General features: G+C 46.9%; 1 protein-coding gene across 1 annotated transcript in view; it reads right to left on the reverse strand.

The window, feature by feature from the left end:
• LOC130107348 (receptor-type tyrosine-protein phosphatase gamma-like) overlaps positions 1-15,299 on the reverse strand; it is a 441,957-nt gene extending 426,658 nt beyond the window's left edge. The window contains exon 1 of the mRNA XM_056273898.1: positions 14,744-15,299. Coding sequence (XP_056129873.1) covers positions 14,744-14,831 — 88 coding nt within the window. The 5' untranslated portion in view covers positions 14,832-15,299. The remainder of the gene's footprint in view (positions 1-14,743) is intronic.
• Between the last annotated feature and the right edge of the window lie 1,299 nt (positions 15,300-16,598).

Consider the following 16,598-nt stretch of genomic DNA (forward strand, 5'->3'; position numbering starts at 1 on the left):
TCGAGCCTTCGACCCGTCACAATTATATCAAGCTGGTTCGATTTTTACTGTTGTAGCCTGTTTGGGAATAAGCTGGAGTGAATCCCTGGAAAAAAAAAGGCCAGCGTAGGTTCCTTATAACTGAAAATATTGGTGTGGAGGAGGTGCAGGTGCCCTGACGGTTCAAAATCGTTCATTGACTAACTCGCGGCTTGCCGAAGTAATCAATAGGAATCATATTTTGAGAGCTTTGCCTCAGCTTTCAACCTTGTTCTGCTGAGGGAAGGAAAAATAAGTGAAGCATGGTCCATCTGCACACAAGCTCTTTTCATTTTCTCAGTTTTACATTTACTTGTATGCTGTTAAATTAGACCCCCCACCCCCACCCCACACACACACACATTGGAAGCATACCATTAAGCTGGCATGCAACTCACCTGCTCACTCATAAACTGACATTTATGCCCCTTTTCCACTGCCTGGTATCGGCTCAACTCAATTCAGCTCTACTCGCTTTTTTTTTTTTTTTTTTGGTTTTCCATTGGGCAAAAGTTAGGGGTAGTACCTGGTACCCGGGTATTTTTTTGGTACAACCTCCATCGAGGTTCCTAGTGAGCAGAGCCGATACTAAAAGGTGACATGAAAATACCACAATAAATGAATAAATAAATAAATAAAACATATGTATGTTTATTTATATCTATTTAAATATAAATAAAATCTTTAAAGAAAAAACTAGTCAGCATGCCCACAAATGACCAGCAGGGCTTCACCGTGAGGGGATACTATCTGCAGTGGAAAACGAAATCCCAAAAAGTAAAGCGAGTAGAGTCGAGTTGAGCCAGTACCATGCAGTGGAAAAGGGGCATTAGTCTCACGTTTAGCTGTTCCATCTGTGGAAGAAGCAGTGGTGGTGGTGGTGGTGGGATGGGTAATATTTTTGAGAGGGAGTGGATCAAAATATATGCTATTGTACGATATTAAAGAGTTTGCTTTTTTTTCATTAACATTACGATCCCCATTGGTCAGAAAATGGCCAAAATAAATAATTTTCTGCACCCCCACCAGGATCAGAATACTTTATTCATCCCCGAGGGGAAACTGGGTACTGGGCACCACTATTCTGTCTTAGCCCCTCCCTCACATTCTATCACTTGGCATTTCCTGTGTGGTTTCGCTCAAAGTAGGATTTCAAAGAGATGCCATCAACCGAGACGTACGTAAGACCTAACACCTTTAACGTGCTCAAACACATCACTCTTTTCATAAGTCTTTTTGACATGTCAGCTTGCTTTTCTGACTTGTCAGTTAGCTAGAAACATGAATCAGATAAGCAAACTTCAGATTTGTTAAACTACTACAAAAGCATCTATTTCACAATGTCAATAATCGTCCGGTCAGGATATGATGTGAATGACATTTAACATTAGTTACTCAAATGAAAATGTGCAGTCAGTGTAAGAACTACTTCCAATTACACACATAAAGCTGCAGTAGGCAATATCATTTCATTATAATTTTGGTTGAAATAATTAATTTTGACCCTTACATGTCACTAACAATATTTAATTGAAGGGTTCCTTTATAAAAATGTGTGTCTCTGAGCGCTCGGCGATTTGTATTTAGATTTTTAAGAAACTGGACCCAGTCTGAATCAAACAACCAATCAGGGTGTCCGAGTGACATGGTGGTCTATTCCGTTGCCTACCAACACGGGGATCGCTAGTTCGAATCCCCGTGTTACCTCCGGCTTGGTCAGGCATCCCTACAGACACAATTGGCTGTATCTGTGGGTGGGAAGCTGGATGCGGGTATGTGTCCTGGTCGCTGCACTAACGCCTCCGCTGGTCAGTCGGGGTGCCGGTGTGGGGGTTGAGGGGGAATAGCGTGATCCTCCCATGTGCTAAGCCCCCCTGGCGAAACTCCTCACTGTCAGGTGAAAAGAAGCGGCTGGCGACTCCACATGTATCGGAGGAAGCATGTGGTAGTCTGCAGCCCTCCCGGCTTGGCAGAGGAGGTGGAGCAGTGACCGGGATGGCTCAAAAGAGTGGGGTAATTGGCCAAGTACAATTGAGGAAAAACGAGGGAAGAATAAAAAAAAACAAAAAAAAAACAACTAATCAGGTTTAGCTAGCACATAACTAGCCAAGCACAGCAACTCTGTACAAACAAGGGTCATCCGGTTCAACGTGTCTTGGTTCGGCACGGCAGTGCACATACAGAAGTTGTGTAAGGAACAAAGTTGTGTACAAACAAGCCAAAAGAGGAAGACCTTGGAGAAGAGAGAGACAAAGAAAGCACTAAATAAAAAGCGAGAGCTGCGGGAGTGTAAGGGGCTGGAGAGCGATGCGGAGGTCATTTGGTGGGAGGGGCTTAGCGGAGTTAGACAAGAGAGAGGCAGAAGACTTTGCATTGGAATGTTGATGTTGCCTGCTGCAGCTTTAAGAAACGATCCCTTGTCATTCAGTTCACAACAAAGTCAGACAACAGTTGTGCTTCACATCTATGAAACGCGGCCTTGTTCCCCTTGAACTCCAAAATCGAACCTCGTCGGACAATATCAGCTCGTGATGTTTGAATTTCTAAATGCAGCACACAAACGTCATCGATCGCTTGAGTTAGAGACGGAGGGGTTGGACCTTGAAAGGGGTCTGAGATGGGCTGAGTTCAAACAGACCCCCCAACACTAACCGACGCCTGTCAATGAAACACGCCCCAAGAGACCTACCCGTCATTGTTTGTAATGTTCAAATCTGCAGTTTCATGTTGAGTGACTGACATTCAGCGAGAGAGTCATCGCTGTATGAGAAGGATACCACAGTGGCTCATGAGTAGAGAAATCGGAGATGGAGAAACAACGGAAAACGAACTGGACAGTTGAAGGGAGAAGTGTGGGGGAAAAAAAGAAGATGTAAAATAGTGAAAGGTCATGACAGATTAAGAATAGTAAGAAGGTCTTGCAGTTTAAACTGCCTCCCACAGAAGTAAGACAAATTGGGCTACACAGTCATCTCAATGGCCCCAAGTCCCTATCTCTCTAAGGAGGAAGCCAGCATCTCCCAAGCATTTAAGTGGAAAAACCAACGCCACTGCAAGAATTTAATGAGGAGGGCTCCACACTGTTCTCCACTCTTCCACCCCAACACTGACTCGGTGACACAACACTTCTTGGCATGTGGTGATTTTCCGTCTTTCCCTCTTCTTTAGTCAGTGCCCTTTTTCTCGCTGTCTTTGCGAGAGGAACAGAGTAGATGTGGAGGCTGCAATCACATGGGACCCTCTCACTCACCCCAGCCTCAGTCCTGATGGACTGGAGCTGGGGGGGGGGGGGGACACATCCATGCCACAGCTCAACCCTTGATTATGGGAATGTGTTCCACAGTTGATAAACCTTTTGGCTCCTCCTCCTTATAAACCAACTGGCTCCTTCGCGTCGAAAGGAGCCAGTTAAGGTGGTTCGGACATCTGATATAGCATGCCTCCTGGGCGCCTTCCTTTGGAGGTTTACCTGGCACGGCCAACTGGGAGGAGACCCTGGGGTAGACCCAGAACTCGCTGGAGGGACTATATGTCCAATCTGGCCTGGGAACGCCTTGGGATCCCCCAGGAGGAGCTGGAGGGCATTGCTGGGGAGAGGGACGCCTGGAGTGCCCTACTTAGCTTGCTGCCACCGCGACCCGACCCCGGAAAAGCGGCTGAAGATGAGATGAGATGAGTTTATAAACCTTACCAAAAGTGAAAACTCAGTGATCCAACATGTTGAATGCAATGTTTCATTTGCTGGTTCAGAGCAAACGGTTTGATATATTTGGGCGTACGAAAAGCACTGGCGGTGCAAACAAGGACACCGGAGAGTGTAATCTAGATGTTCGTCCAGCCACCGAACGCAGCATCAATATTCATCGAACGTTACATCTCCAGAAAAAGTATGTTCCACTGAGAAAAGCAATGATGGATTTTAGCTCTCAAACTCTCATGTTTTGAATATTCTCCCACACTTTTTGTATGGGGTTTAATCATTTAATCCTAGAGGGTAATATTTATGTATTACATGAACACCAAAGTCACCTGCCATTTGAAGTCAGATACCTAAATCTTGCACCAAGTTGACACACACGGTTCTTCGAGGAGAAAATAAATTAGGCACCACCCCCCCCCACCCCCACCCCAAAAAAAGCAATCCCTACAGATAAACATCCTTGGCTGACTCGGGGGGGGAAATGCCACGGTTAAGTGATTTACGCTCGGTCAATGGAGTGTTAAACAACACGGATGAAAAACAGGGCTAAAATGAAGGTTTGTGTTCCCTTTGTAAATATTTGATCGAGGTACAAATCATGAGCAACCAGAAGATTGGAGTGCTGGCATTGACTTGTGGTCAGGAGCTGTTTGTGTGAAATGAAGGGGCTGCGGAGAAAATTAATTGAAGAGTGGATGGCAGGGGAGCACACGGGAACGGGGGGTCTGCTGAAAAGTGTAGAAAAGCGGTGATGGATGAACTTTAGCACTTTCCCACAACAGCTCTGGTTGAGAGCTAAAACAATCCTTAGGAATTAATGGCTGGGGATATTCCAAAGTAAGCACATTTACAGCGTCAGCCGAGGTATGCATGCACTCTACGCAACCTTTTCCTTGAGAAGAACCAGAAAATACATTCACCTAAAGAATTTTATATTTCCCATCCCTGGTTTTAACGACGAAGAACGGGGTATATCTTCGTAAAACCAGAATATGGTCTTCATTTCTTGAAAACACCCAAAAGGGAACATTTACGGCGAGTCTTTTTTGGGTTTCTCTGAGGTATGTCCTCAAATTTGGTTTTAGAAACTGAATCTATAGTTTTTGTTGGCGACACCATGTTTTTGAGCACTAAACAAAGGTAAAATGGTTGACAGAAACACTAGTGGTGTGGGTTTGAGTGAGTAGTAAGAGAACGACTGCACCTTTTGCATTTCAGTAAAAAAGTGTAACTTAAGGGGCATCCGGGTAGCGGGATGGTCTATTTCATTGCCTACCAACACGGGGATCGCTTGTTCGAATCCCCGGGTTACCGCTGGCTTGGTCGGGCATCCCTAAAGACACAATTGGCTGTGTCTGTGGGTGGGAAGCCGGATGTGGGTATGTGTCCTGGTCGCTGCACTATCACCTCCTCTGGTCAGTCGGGGCACCTGTTCAGAAGGGAGAGGGAATAGTATGATCCTCCCACTCGCTACGTCCCCCTGGTGAAACTCCTCACTGTCAGGTGAAAAGAAGCGGCTGGTGACTCCACACGTATCGGAGGAGGCATGTGGTAGTCTGCAGCCCTCCCCCCATTGGCAGAGGTGGTGGAGCAGCGACCGGGATGGCCCGGAACAGTGGGGTAATTGGCCGGCTACGACTGGGGAGAAAAAGGGGAAACCCCCCCCCCAACAAAAGTGTAACTTAGTTATACTGCTATTGATTAAGGTTGCACATTCACAGTATCCCACTCATAGCTACAGACCTAAGTTTACATGTTCTCTTTAACACATTTCAGTCATTCCACAAAGAATATGTAACATTAACAATGAACAACCCTACCACCACCCAGCCACTTACCGCTCCAACCCTCCCCCTTTTTCCCCCACCTACTTACCCATCAGCCTGGCTAAACACAGTTGAAAGGATTTAAAGGGGAACACAACATTACACACGTTTACTCAGCATGCGGGGGGAAAAAATCATAATTCAAAACGACATGATTCTCAATTTTCCTGTGCATCAAATGTTCTATGTGTGTAAAGGCCTCCCACCAACAATATTTCTCAACAGAGGAATAGGGTTCTAGTACCGTATTCTGGACTCGGTCTCAGGTCCAAATTTTGAAGGTCTTGGTCTACTCTCGGACTTCACTGTGTAATGACTTGGACTTGACTCTGTCAGTGCACAGCCATGATAATATTTCAAGATCAGTCAAGTACAAGAATTTAATTCACCTTATTTTATGACTATCAAACTTCAACTGAAGATGTCAATAAAGTACAACATTCCTTCCTTGGTGGAGGAAAAAAAAGGGCCGAAATTATTAGTCGAGTGCGGTGAAATACTTCTAGGATGGACTAGACTACTACAGTCATTGTGTTTAGTTGGATTTCACTGTTCTGGTGTCAAGTCTTTACACAAGGTTATTGGCCCCATTGGTCTTGAGTTGGACTCTCCACCTTAAAGTCTTGGACTTGGCTTGGGCTTGAGCATCAATCTTGGACTTGACCTCAAATTGACAAAGTCCGGCTTTAACATAATGTTGTACAAATTTCAGTTCACATACCCCAAGTCCATCCCTCAACCAACCAGACACAGGGCAAGACAATATTTTGCATATATATATATATACATATATTTCCATCATACTGTGGATTCAAATAAAAAAAAAACTTAGATCAGGGGGTGTCCGGGTAGCGTAGCGGTCTATTCCATTGCCTACCAATATGGGGATCGCCGGTCCGAATCCCCGTGTTACCTCTAGCTTGGTCAGCATCCATACAGACACGATTGGCCGTGGCTGCATGCGGGAAGCCGGATATTGTCCTCCCACGTGCTATGTCCCCCTGGTGAAACTCCTCACTGTCAGGTGAAAAGAAGCAGCTGGCAACTCCACATGTATCGGAGGAGACATGTGGTAGTCTGCGGCCCTCCCCGGATCGGCAGAGGGGGTGGAGCAGCGACCGGGATGGCTTGGAAGAGTGGGGTAATTGGCAAAGTTACATTTGGGGAGAAAAAAGGGGGAAGAATCCACAAAACAAAAACAAAAAACTAAAACTTGGGTCCACTGACAAGTCCCCACCTTGACCGTCCCTGTACTGTAGGTGAGGAAAGGCTGTTCCATATGTCTAGGAATCTGTTGGGTTTCACAGTAATCTGATATCCAATTTTCTCCTTTTTCCCTGTTGTATAAATGCCGAGTTCTGCCAGCCAGGACAAAGAACCACATTAATTGTGACCGCAGATATAGGGCTGGGGCGGGCAGTAAAAATCAAGCACAGTTTTCTGAATTAGTGTTATACTAGGACGAGTCATACATTTATGAGCTGGAGGAGTAATGGAAGCTGAAAGCAAACAAGTCTAGATGGCTGAATGGTAAGAAATTATGCGGCTGACAGAAAGTAGTGAAGGACTGAGTTAAATCTTCGCTCACCTCCCTGAAAGAGAAGGGAGATGTTTCCATTCCATCACGTCAGTGGAGATGAGTGATGGAAGTCAAGCGAAGTGCTTTTCGCCATTCAGAATGACAAAGTGCTCTGGGAAATGTCAGGGACACTGATCTACACCTTTCAATGGCGTATGGGTGGGCTGTGACAGCTCGAGAGAGAATGGACCCTGATAAATGAACACCAAGTGTCTGAAAGTCCTGACAACTGCAAAGGCCAGAGGCCGGTGACCAGAAAGCAGCCACCTGGCGACTGTCAACCGCCTCTCTGTTGGGAATATCCAATCACTTCGCTTCTTACAACCAACCAAACACCTCACAAAAACGGGACAATTCTCAGCCGACAGACAGCCGAGTGTGCCCACTTTGTCCTTTCATTTTCCTGACTCGTTTTCTTTCCACGCTCTCCCCGGCATTAGTTTGTTTGGTGCTGCCGTCAGTTAGGGCTTGTCAGCCTCCATCTCAGCCGACAGACTGTCAGTTCAGGGACGTTTTAACACTCGCCAGCCGCGCCGACCGGCGAGGCAGCTTTCCTCAGCACTGCGCTCTGTAAAAATGTGGGGCGTTTGCTCCATCATCCTCTATAAGCCCTGCCGGTGTCTCAAGCTTGTGCCGCGTCTTTCTTTCTCTCTCGCTTTTTTAACTTTCTTTTCACTTACCTGCCTCCATACAACCCATACCTGTGGCAGCCAATGTCAGCATTTAACTGTGGCTTGGTAGTTACGGGACAAGAATAAATACAATATGATGGAATTGTAAATTCTTGCAAATGTCTGTTTTGTATGTGTAGATGTGTGCGTGTGTGTGTGTGTCACAGAGTTGAATCAGTTCATCCCGGCACAACATCTAGTGAGAGAAACGTTTCATCGCTCATCTAAGTGACCTCTTCAGTCTCAACTGACTGCAGGTATACAGCGGCATAACTACCGAAACCAACAACTGGCTTCATATGCAAACTGGTGTGACCACTAACTAGAGTTACAACAGCGATGTGTACTATTCACATCGGAATCGGGGAACAGTTGCAGTCACAGCATTGTTAGACGGTGACAGATGTCCTCTTAGCCCCCTGTCGGTTCAGGCATGGTCGTTCCCTCTTCACGTGTATGTGTATGTGTATATTCTTGCAGATGCACGCTCTTGCACGATGCATGTATATTCTTCCATATGTGCATCCAGCTGGTTCTGTTACTCTGCTGCTCTGTTCTTGCTGAGAGGTGGTAGAAATTCACTGGTAGATAAGGTGCTATAACAAACTGGCAAAGTGAGTGTGTTCTGCTAGCGCCGCTAAAGACAGCGTCGGCGAGATGGCGCACATGGGCTGATCCGAACCTGACCCGAAGATGCAATGCACTCGGCAATAACCAAGTGAGATATGACTGCAGGAATTACTTCCATGAGATGACTCTTAACAAAGAATTCAGGATAGAAACTTTATTATCATTGACACTGGGCACAGAGGCACCGGGTAAGAATATGCATGCTATGAAAGTGCAGTAACAGAGCCTCCAAAACTGGAGCCAGTCTGTTCAAAAACAATTGTCTACTATATATATTATATAGAGACTAAAATATATGTATGCATAAATAATTGTTTTAATCATATTCAAAAGAATGGGGGGCTATAACTCAAAACCAAACTACAATGGAGACAAAAATGCCAGGTAAAGAAGAATGAATGATTGCGAAAAGGGGAAAAAAATAAGAAAAAATGACTATTAAAAGGAGCTCTATCAGGGCTGACTAGGCCAGAAATCGGGAGGCATCTTCCAGAAAATGACGGGAACCTCCCAGCCTTTTCTCACTCTGAATAATCTGACTGGGACTTGATTAAAACAATGAACTGGAACAATGGAAAGAGCGAGAGGGGAGGGGGGGGGAGAGGGTAAGACAGAGCAAAAGCCTGGTGTTGAACAGAGCGACTCTTCTTTTTCAGCAGCCCATTAAGTCGGGGAGCAACGGGCCAGGAAAGAGGCAAGGCGGCTCCGAATCTTCCCTGCACAGGCCACATTTCCCGGCAGCGAGGGCTTAGAAGGCGCAAAAAAAGAAAAAAAAGAAAAAGAAAACTGATGAGAAACAGATTAAAAAAAAAAAAAAAAAAAGCTAACGGGCATGCTTAGCTGTGCAGAAACGCAGATCGAGAGAGAGAATAGGACATTTCTCCACTCCATGTATTCCAGAGATATCATTAGTGGCCTGCATGTAATGTCATTACCATTAATATCAGACGTATTTATCTTATTTGGGTTCCCTTGCCGCACAAGTCATCATTTCCTGAAAAAAGAATCCAAAAAAAAAAATCAATAACACTGTCTCGCAGAAAGACAGGCAGCCAACCAGTAATCATCAGGCAATAAAAACAGCATCCTCACAGATAACTGGTCTTACGCCTCACCAATGCCACTAACATGGCACGCAATCCACCCACCCACACACACACACACACACACACACACACAATCTTTTAATCAATCTATTTGGGGTAACCCAGGTAGCAGTGACAGGCCCGCTGACTGATAAAGTGACCTCGCCGACATCCGAGTGTTCCTGGCCACGGCGGAGGCCAGATAATAGCCGGTACGCACTGAGATGATGATGATGATAATGTTGGCACCGAGGGCCACGAAGCATATCCAATCCCTCCCTAAATGTCAACCTTCCACTATCGCTGCCACAAAAGACTCGGAGGTTCAAGATACAGAAGCCTGCTTAGAATAAATATCAAACGCACCGGTGCCTCCTTGTTGTTGTTGTTGTGGGTTTTTTTGCAACGTTAACAACAACCGGAGAGACACGCGTGGATATGCACACACGGGGCGAAAGGAGGAGGATGTAAAGAAAACAAAATCACACAACAAGACAAAAGACAGGGGGGGGGGGTGCATGAGGAGCAAGATGTGCCGGGCAGGGCCGGATTAAATGGATGGATTACACTAGGCAGAGCATCTTTCTTGGGCCCGGGCCCCCCCCTTCCCACCCCACCCCCAAACAAGCACATTTTGATACTTTGTAAACAAACAATATTACTTTTAACTGCCACATGGTTATTACAATTAATTAGCTAGGTATATATATTTTGGTTTATTATTATCTATTTATAGTTTAACATATTCTATGTTAAATATTTTTAATTTAGACCCAAAGTTGATGTTTTTATCCATCTGTCTGGGCCCCCCCTGAGGCAATTAGACCCTAGGCAGCTGCCTAGTTTGCCTATGCCTAGATCCGGCCCTGGTGCCATGGTGCCAGCCTCAGGCCGGCTTGTCGTGAGATTATGGCTGTTCTGTTGTTTTTCCTCTCTCTCTCTCTCTCTCAGCCGAGAGCGACGGCGCTCATTCATTTTCGGGGCAGAACGCGACAGATTGAAGGCCGAGCATCTCTCTCTCCGTCCTCCTGTCGCTTCCCGTCAGCGTTTGGTTAACCCAGGGCCGAAGCGGAGCGCCGCGACAGGTCATGATGCACCGTGTCTTGCAGCAAAGCGGTGCCACGTGTGCTTGACAGAGGAGAAAAGCGATACCCCGCGTCAGCTCGGGAGACACTCCACGATGACGTCCCCCTCTTTTCAGCCGACAAAACAGACATTTCTGTATGCCGCAAACCGGCCACCGCATGGGAGACCAGAGCGTATGGGAGCAGGCCAGGCCCGGGTTTGTTTTCTTTCCCACGGATACTACCTGTTTTACCATTTCCATGGACACCGGGTGTTGCTGTGCAATGGAGCATGTGACGTTACCATTAAGGCAGACTGAAGAGATTAAAAAAAAAAAAAACACTATTTAGGGCACTTCAGAGTACACTAATTGAAGTCCTTCGCATTTATTTGCAATTTCATTCGGCACAAACTGGGTCTCGTCTCACAGGTTCTTCTCTTTTTTCATCATTTCTCTCTACCGAGGATGGCCCAACAAGCATGGGCAGTTCAAATCTTCATTAAGCTGCCATTTCGAATACCGTAAATCGACCGACAAACAAAATATTTACTTGTGATGTACTTCTCTCACAACCAGTTTTACATTAACAAACTTACAACGTAATTGTATGACAAAAAAAAAACAGTATCGGTGGGGGGGGGTTGAGGGGGGAGGGGGGTGAGAGCCGGGGTAAATTATGCTGCACAGAAAGGCCGGCAGATGATGGCACGCAGCGGGAGAGAGAAACATTCCCATTTCTCTGTCTGTATCAAATTTGACCCCTTCTCCAAAACCAACCACCTTGGATGCTGGCACCTTGACAGCATGTGCTCGAGGAGAGCAAGCCGGGGGTTGAGAGAGAGAGAGGAGAGAGAGAGAGAGAGAGAGAGAGAGAGAGAGAGAGAGAGAGAGAGAGAGAGAGAGAGAGAGAGAGAGAGAGAGAGGGGGAGAGGGAGAGGGAAGATTATCATTGTGTCACAGTCCTTGGGGTGTGTATTTGCCCTTCTGTGACAATGCCTACTTCCCCCGACATCCGTCATTCTTCTTAAAGCTACCCGGCAGCGCACTGTACTGTCACTAGCTGGCGTGAGCAGAGCCATTGAACCATTCATCTATCCATCCCCTCTTCCCCCGATCCCTCATTCAGCCCATTTTCTCATCGCAGCTCTCAGTTCCCCACTCCCTTGAGTTGATTTTCTCCCTAGACTTGTGATCAGATGGAATGTGAAATGAAAGATGACGGAGAGACAGGATAGAGAAAAAAAAGAAAAATTAAAAGCGAATGCCTAACAAGGGCCTCATCGTGAGAACTGGTGGAGGAGATAGTGGGCGTAATGATGAATACCGGGACGCATTTATTAACACACTAAGTAGTTGTCATAATACTCACTATGGGTTACCGAGTCAATTGGACATCTCTGTCAGTCTGTCTGTCTGTCTGTCTGTCACTCTTTCTCCATTTGTCTGTCTCTCTCTCACTGTATGTCTATCGCTCTCTGTCTATCTCTGCCTGTCTGTCTCTCGCTCTGTTTGTCTCTCTATCTGTCTGTCTCTCTCTCCGTCTCTGTCTCTATCTGTGTGACTATCACTCTCTCTCTCTCTCTCTCTCTCTCTCTGTCGGTCTCTTTTCTGTCTGTCTATCGCTCTCGCTCTGTCTGCCTGTCTGTCTCTCTCTGTTTGTCTCTCTATCTGTCTGTCTCTCTCTCCGTCTGTCTGTCTGTCTGTCTCTATCTGTGTGACTATCGCTCTCTCTCTCTCTGTCTATCTCTCGCTGTCTGTCTATCTGCCTATCTGTCTCTCTCTGTTTGTCTCTCTATCTGTCTGTCTCTCTCTCCGTCTGTCTGTCTCTATCTGTTTGTCTCTCTGTCTGTCTCTCTCTCCATCTGTCTGTCTGTCTGTCTCTATCTGTGTGACTATTGCTCTCTCTCTCTCTGTCTATCTCTCGCTCTGTCTGTCTGTCTGTCTCTGTTTGTCTCTCTATCTGTCTGTCTTTCTGTCTCTATCTGTGTGACTATCGCTCTCTCTCTCTCTGTCTATCTGTCTGTCTATCTGCCTATCTGTCTCTCTATCTGTCTGTCTCTATCTGTTTGTCTCTCTGTCTGTCTCTCTCTCCATCTGTCTGTCTGTCTCTATCTGTGTGACTATCGCTCTCTCTCTGTCTATCTCTCACTCTGTCTGTCTGTCTATCTGCCTGTCTCTCTCTCCGTCTGTCTGTCTGTCTGTCTCTATCTGTGTGACTATCGCTCTCTCTCGATCTCTCGCTCTGCCTGTCTGTCTCTCTATCTGTCTGTCTGTCTGTCTGTCTGTCTCTATCTGTGTGACTATTGCTCTCTCTCTCTCTCTCTCTCTCTCTGTCTCTCTCTCCGTCTGTCTGACTCTATCTGTGTGACTATTGCTCTCTCTCTGTCTATCTCTCGCTCTGCCTGTCTGTCTCTCTCTCCGTCTGTCTGTCTGTCTGTCTCTATCTGTGTGACTATTGCTCTCTCTCTCTCTGTCTCTCTCTCCGTCTGTCAGTCTGTCTGTCGCTCCCTGTGTGTGTGTTGTCTGTCTTTATCTCTCTCAATCTCTCTCTTTCACACACACACACACACACACACACACACACACACACACACACACACACACACACACACACACACACACACACACACACACACACAGATTCTCATTTGCAGGACTTCTCTTTGGAGACGAGCAGATATAATTGCTCATCTTTGATGAGGGGGAATGAGCTGAAACTCATGCTATTTATGACTTCTTGAAAAATAGGCTAATATAAGCGGCCACTTTTGGGATAATGTGTCTGGTCAGTTATGCCGGCTGCACCTCAGTTCAATGACTCAAAAGACAACACCGCTCGGGAATCTTGGGAGGGTTGACTTTTGCACGCTCCCTCTAGAGCCAACTGTCAAGCGATCCGAGAGACATTTCTGGGACCTGCTGTCAACACCATCAAATTCCAGAAGCTTGAGGAACACAGCATGCCACTCCGGTCAAGGTCACATTTCTTATTTTCACTTCACACAATCCTCCAGGAAACACTTGTCAATGGCAGCACGTCCAGACCTTTAGAACAATAAACGACCCTTTATTTCTCGTTCTGTGTTTTGTTTTAAACATTGCACGGTCTGGGGGGGGGTGTTTGCTTTCTTTACATAGCTCCAATCTGCAAGTCTCTTTTGCATCTAGCGGGTTTTTTCAGCCAACTCTGAAAAATGCAGCTGCACACAGAGAGAGAGCGAGAGCGAGAGAGATGATCAGAGACAACACTAGTCGCCGGCACACAGGACATGTTCTGCCTGTGCAGCCTACGCCGCTTACGCGTCGCCGGAGCTCAGTTTCTCCAGACTGCGTGCAGCATGCATTCCCATGCAGACCCGCAGAAACCTGCTCTGCTGAAAGGCTGTCTACTCACACGGGTTCACCGCCCTGCTGGATAACCTAAATCTGCAATGAGATTATTCCCAAAACAAAAACACAAAACAAAAAAAAAACAAAAAAAAGAGGTTTCTCCGACGCACTCCCAGCTAACCCAATTCCGGAGGATGGGGAAAACCGTCACATCTCACCTAACCCCCCCCCCACACACACACACACACACACACACACACACACACACTAACTCGGATGACATTCAACTCAACCTCTTTTATGCCCCCCATCTGCTGGCTGGGTGAGCGGTTAAGGAGGGGAGGTGGAGTTGGACGGCCAAGGTGAACGACGAGACTGCGAGAGAGTTGGAAATACCGAAGCCTTCGTACAGCACAGCACTACCCCCTTCGGAGGAGTCCTGCCGAACAACGAGCCGCTCAACACACACACACACACACACACACACACACACACACACACACACGTTTGCAACACCCAATCCGTAAATCAGCAGATTACATTTATTTTGCACGCCCGCCCCCCCCCCCTCCTTGTTCGCCATGAAGCGCGTGCGAGCCTCAGCGGCACGGGAACGACCCTGTCAGTTGACCTGTATGGGGGATATTCGACTGACGACTTTGCCTCTGGAAACACGTTTAAAAGAGTGTTTCGTCGTCGCAGGCTGCTGATCGCATCCCCCCCCCCTACCACCACCCACCACCCCCCAAAAACGTCGGACATTCTTGGAAGGCATGCAAAAAAAGGGATAAATAAATAAATAAAACCCAATAAGTGACTTGGAAGAGGTGAAACTTACCGGGATGACAGTCCGCCCAAAACAGCGCGGAGGTGGACAGAACCACTGACAACATCCACCAGCAGCCCGACGTCGGTAGCCTCCACATGATAACATGCGCATGGGGAGCAATGCCGGGCAACTGTTGACTTTTAGCCCCCCTGCTCGAAGGAATTCTCGACGCCTACTGCGTAAAAAAGAGCAGCGCGGGGAAACAGCGGAGACGCGGCGGCTGCCGAGTTGATTTTCTTTTTTCTTTTTCTTTTTTTCTCTCTCTAGCGGAGTTTCAGACGTCCAATAATGGAGGAGGAGGAGGAGGAGGGGGGGGGGGGAATCTTGTTCTCTCTCCTTGTCAACAAAACCTCCGGCCGCACACCAGCTCCCCGATATTCCCGGAAACAAACATAACAAGTCGGCGGAGGATTGTATAAAGCGGCACCGGCGGTCCGGTCAGCGGGAACTACTGGTGACAACGGTCCGTGCGGCGCTTCGCTGCGGAGGCGGCAGCGGTTTGGGGGCAAACAGAGAGCGGATAGTTGGAGAGGCGCTGGAAGCTTTCCATTCCTCCATCCAGGAAGTAGCGTGTGAGCCGAAGTCTGGCAAAGACTTTAAAACAGTCTTGGGAGAAAAGGGGAGGATGGAGGGGAGCGAGCGAGAGAGCGAGAGAGAGAGAGAGAGAGAGAGAGAGAGAGCGCGAGAGAGAGAGCGCGAGAGAGAGAGAGAGAGACGGGGGGGGGGGGTGTCAGTCCTCTGGATCCTAGCGCCGACGGCGCACAACTCAGATCATTTTATCGCAGGCACCAATGCGTTATCAAGGCCTGCAGGAGCTCACGTATGCCCCATTTAGGCGTCACTTTGATTTACACAAAAAAAAGAAAAGGAAAGAAAACACATCAATCAATGAGTCAGTATCATTCTCTTCGTTTATCTATCTATATATATTAGGCAACAAGGATATTTTCCTGACCCAAATGTGGTATGCGCTCGATTTACCAAACCATCCATCTATAGACCAGCTCCTGAGTACCACCAGTATCTCTGGTTTCCTGTTCTGCAGGGTTGTTAATTACGTTCACTTGTGTCAGGTATCCCAGCCATCTGAACAGGCCTTTTCTTTTAGACCTGGAACTACAGGTGAATGGAAGAGAACATCAGCAGTACTGATGGTGCTCAAGGGCCTGATTGACAGGCACTGATCTCACCTACAGGTCGTTGAAACCGTGTTGAAACTGTGAATGTTGTGTTAGAAAATAATGCAGTCTCTGAGGAATGACGCAGCAATAAAAACATATAACACGGAAGCCCGTGGTACATTTTAAACACTGTTACAGACCTGATGACTTCACATATAACGTATTCTGATGACATTCTGTTACATAACAGCTCATGCGCTATAACTGTAGTCGATATGCCTAAGCCACAGGCTCCTGCGTAAGAACCTAGCAGACAGGTCAGTGATTTTCAGTCCAGTCCTCAGATACCACTGTGTCTCCGAAATTACTCCCTATTTGCTAAATGGCGCATTATATTCACCGGCCTCCATTTTTAATTTTGCCATTCGCAAAATTCATTCACTATTTAGAGTCCCCTGGAAAATCCTCACAATGCGGCTGCAGTTTCCAACACGTACCCTAATTTATGCTAAAAATACCATAATGCAATGCTTCACCTCTCCCTCGCTCTGCTCGTTCACTCCTCGCCATCAAATATCACGTGGCGAGACAAGAGGAAGCCACAGAATGATAATTCGGCAGTGTCTGAAACCTCCGTTTATTACTCACTATAGCAGGCACTGGCGACTGAGCGCCGTGAGGGTGCGGGTTTCCCTTCCAAGCAGTCACCATGGCAGGCAATTTCCTTGACTACTCTGTCTGAA

The sequence above is a fragment of the Lampris incognitus genome, chromosome 2 (genome assembly GCF_029633865.1).
Source record: "Lampris incognitus isolate fLamInc1 chromosome 2, fLamInc1.hap2, whole genome shotgun sequence".
Taxonomy (NCBI): Eukaryota; Metazoa; Chordata; class Actinopteri; order Lampriformes; family Lampridae; genus Lampris; species Lampris incognitus.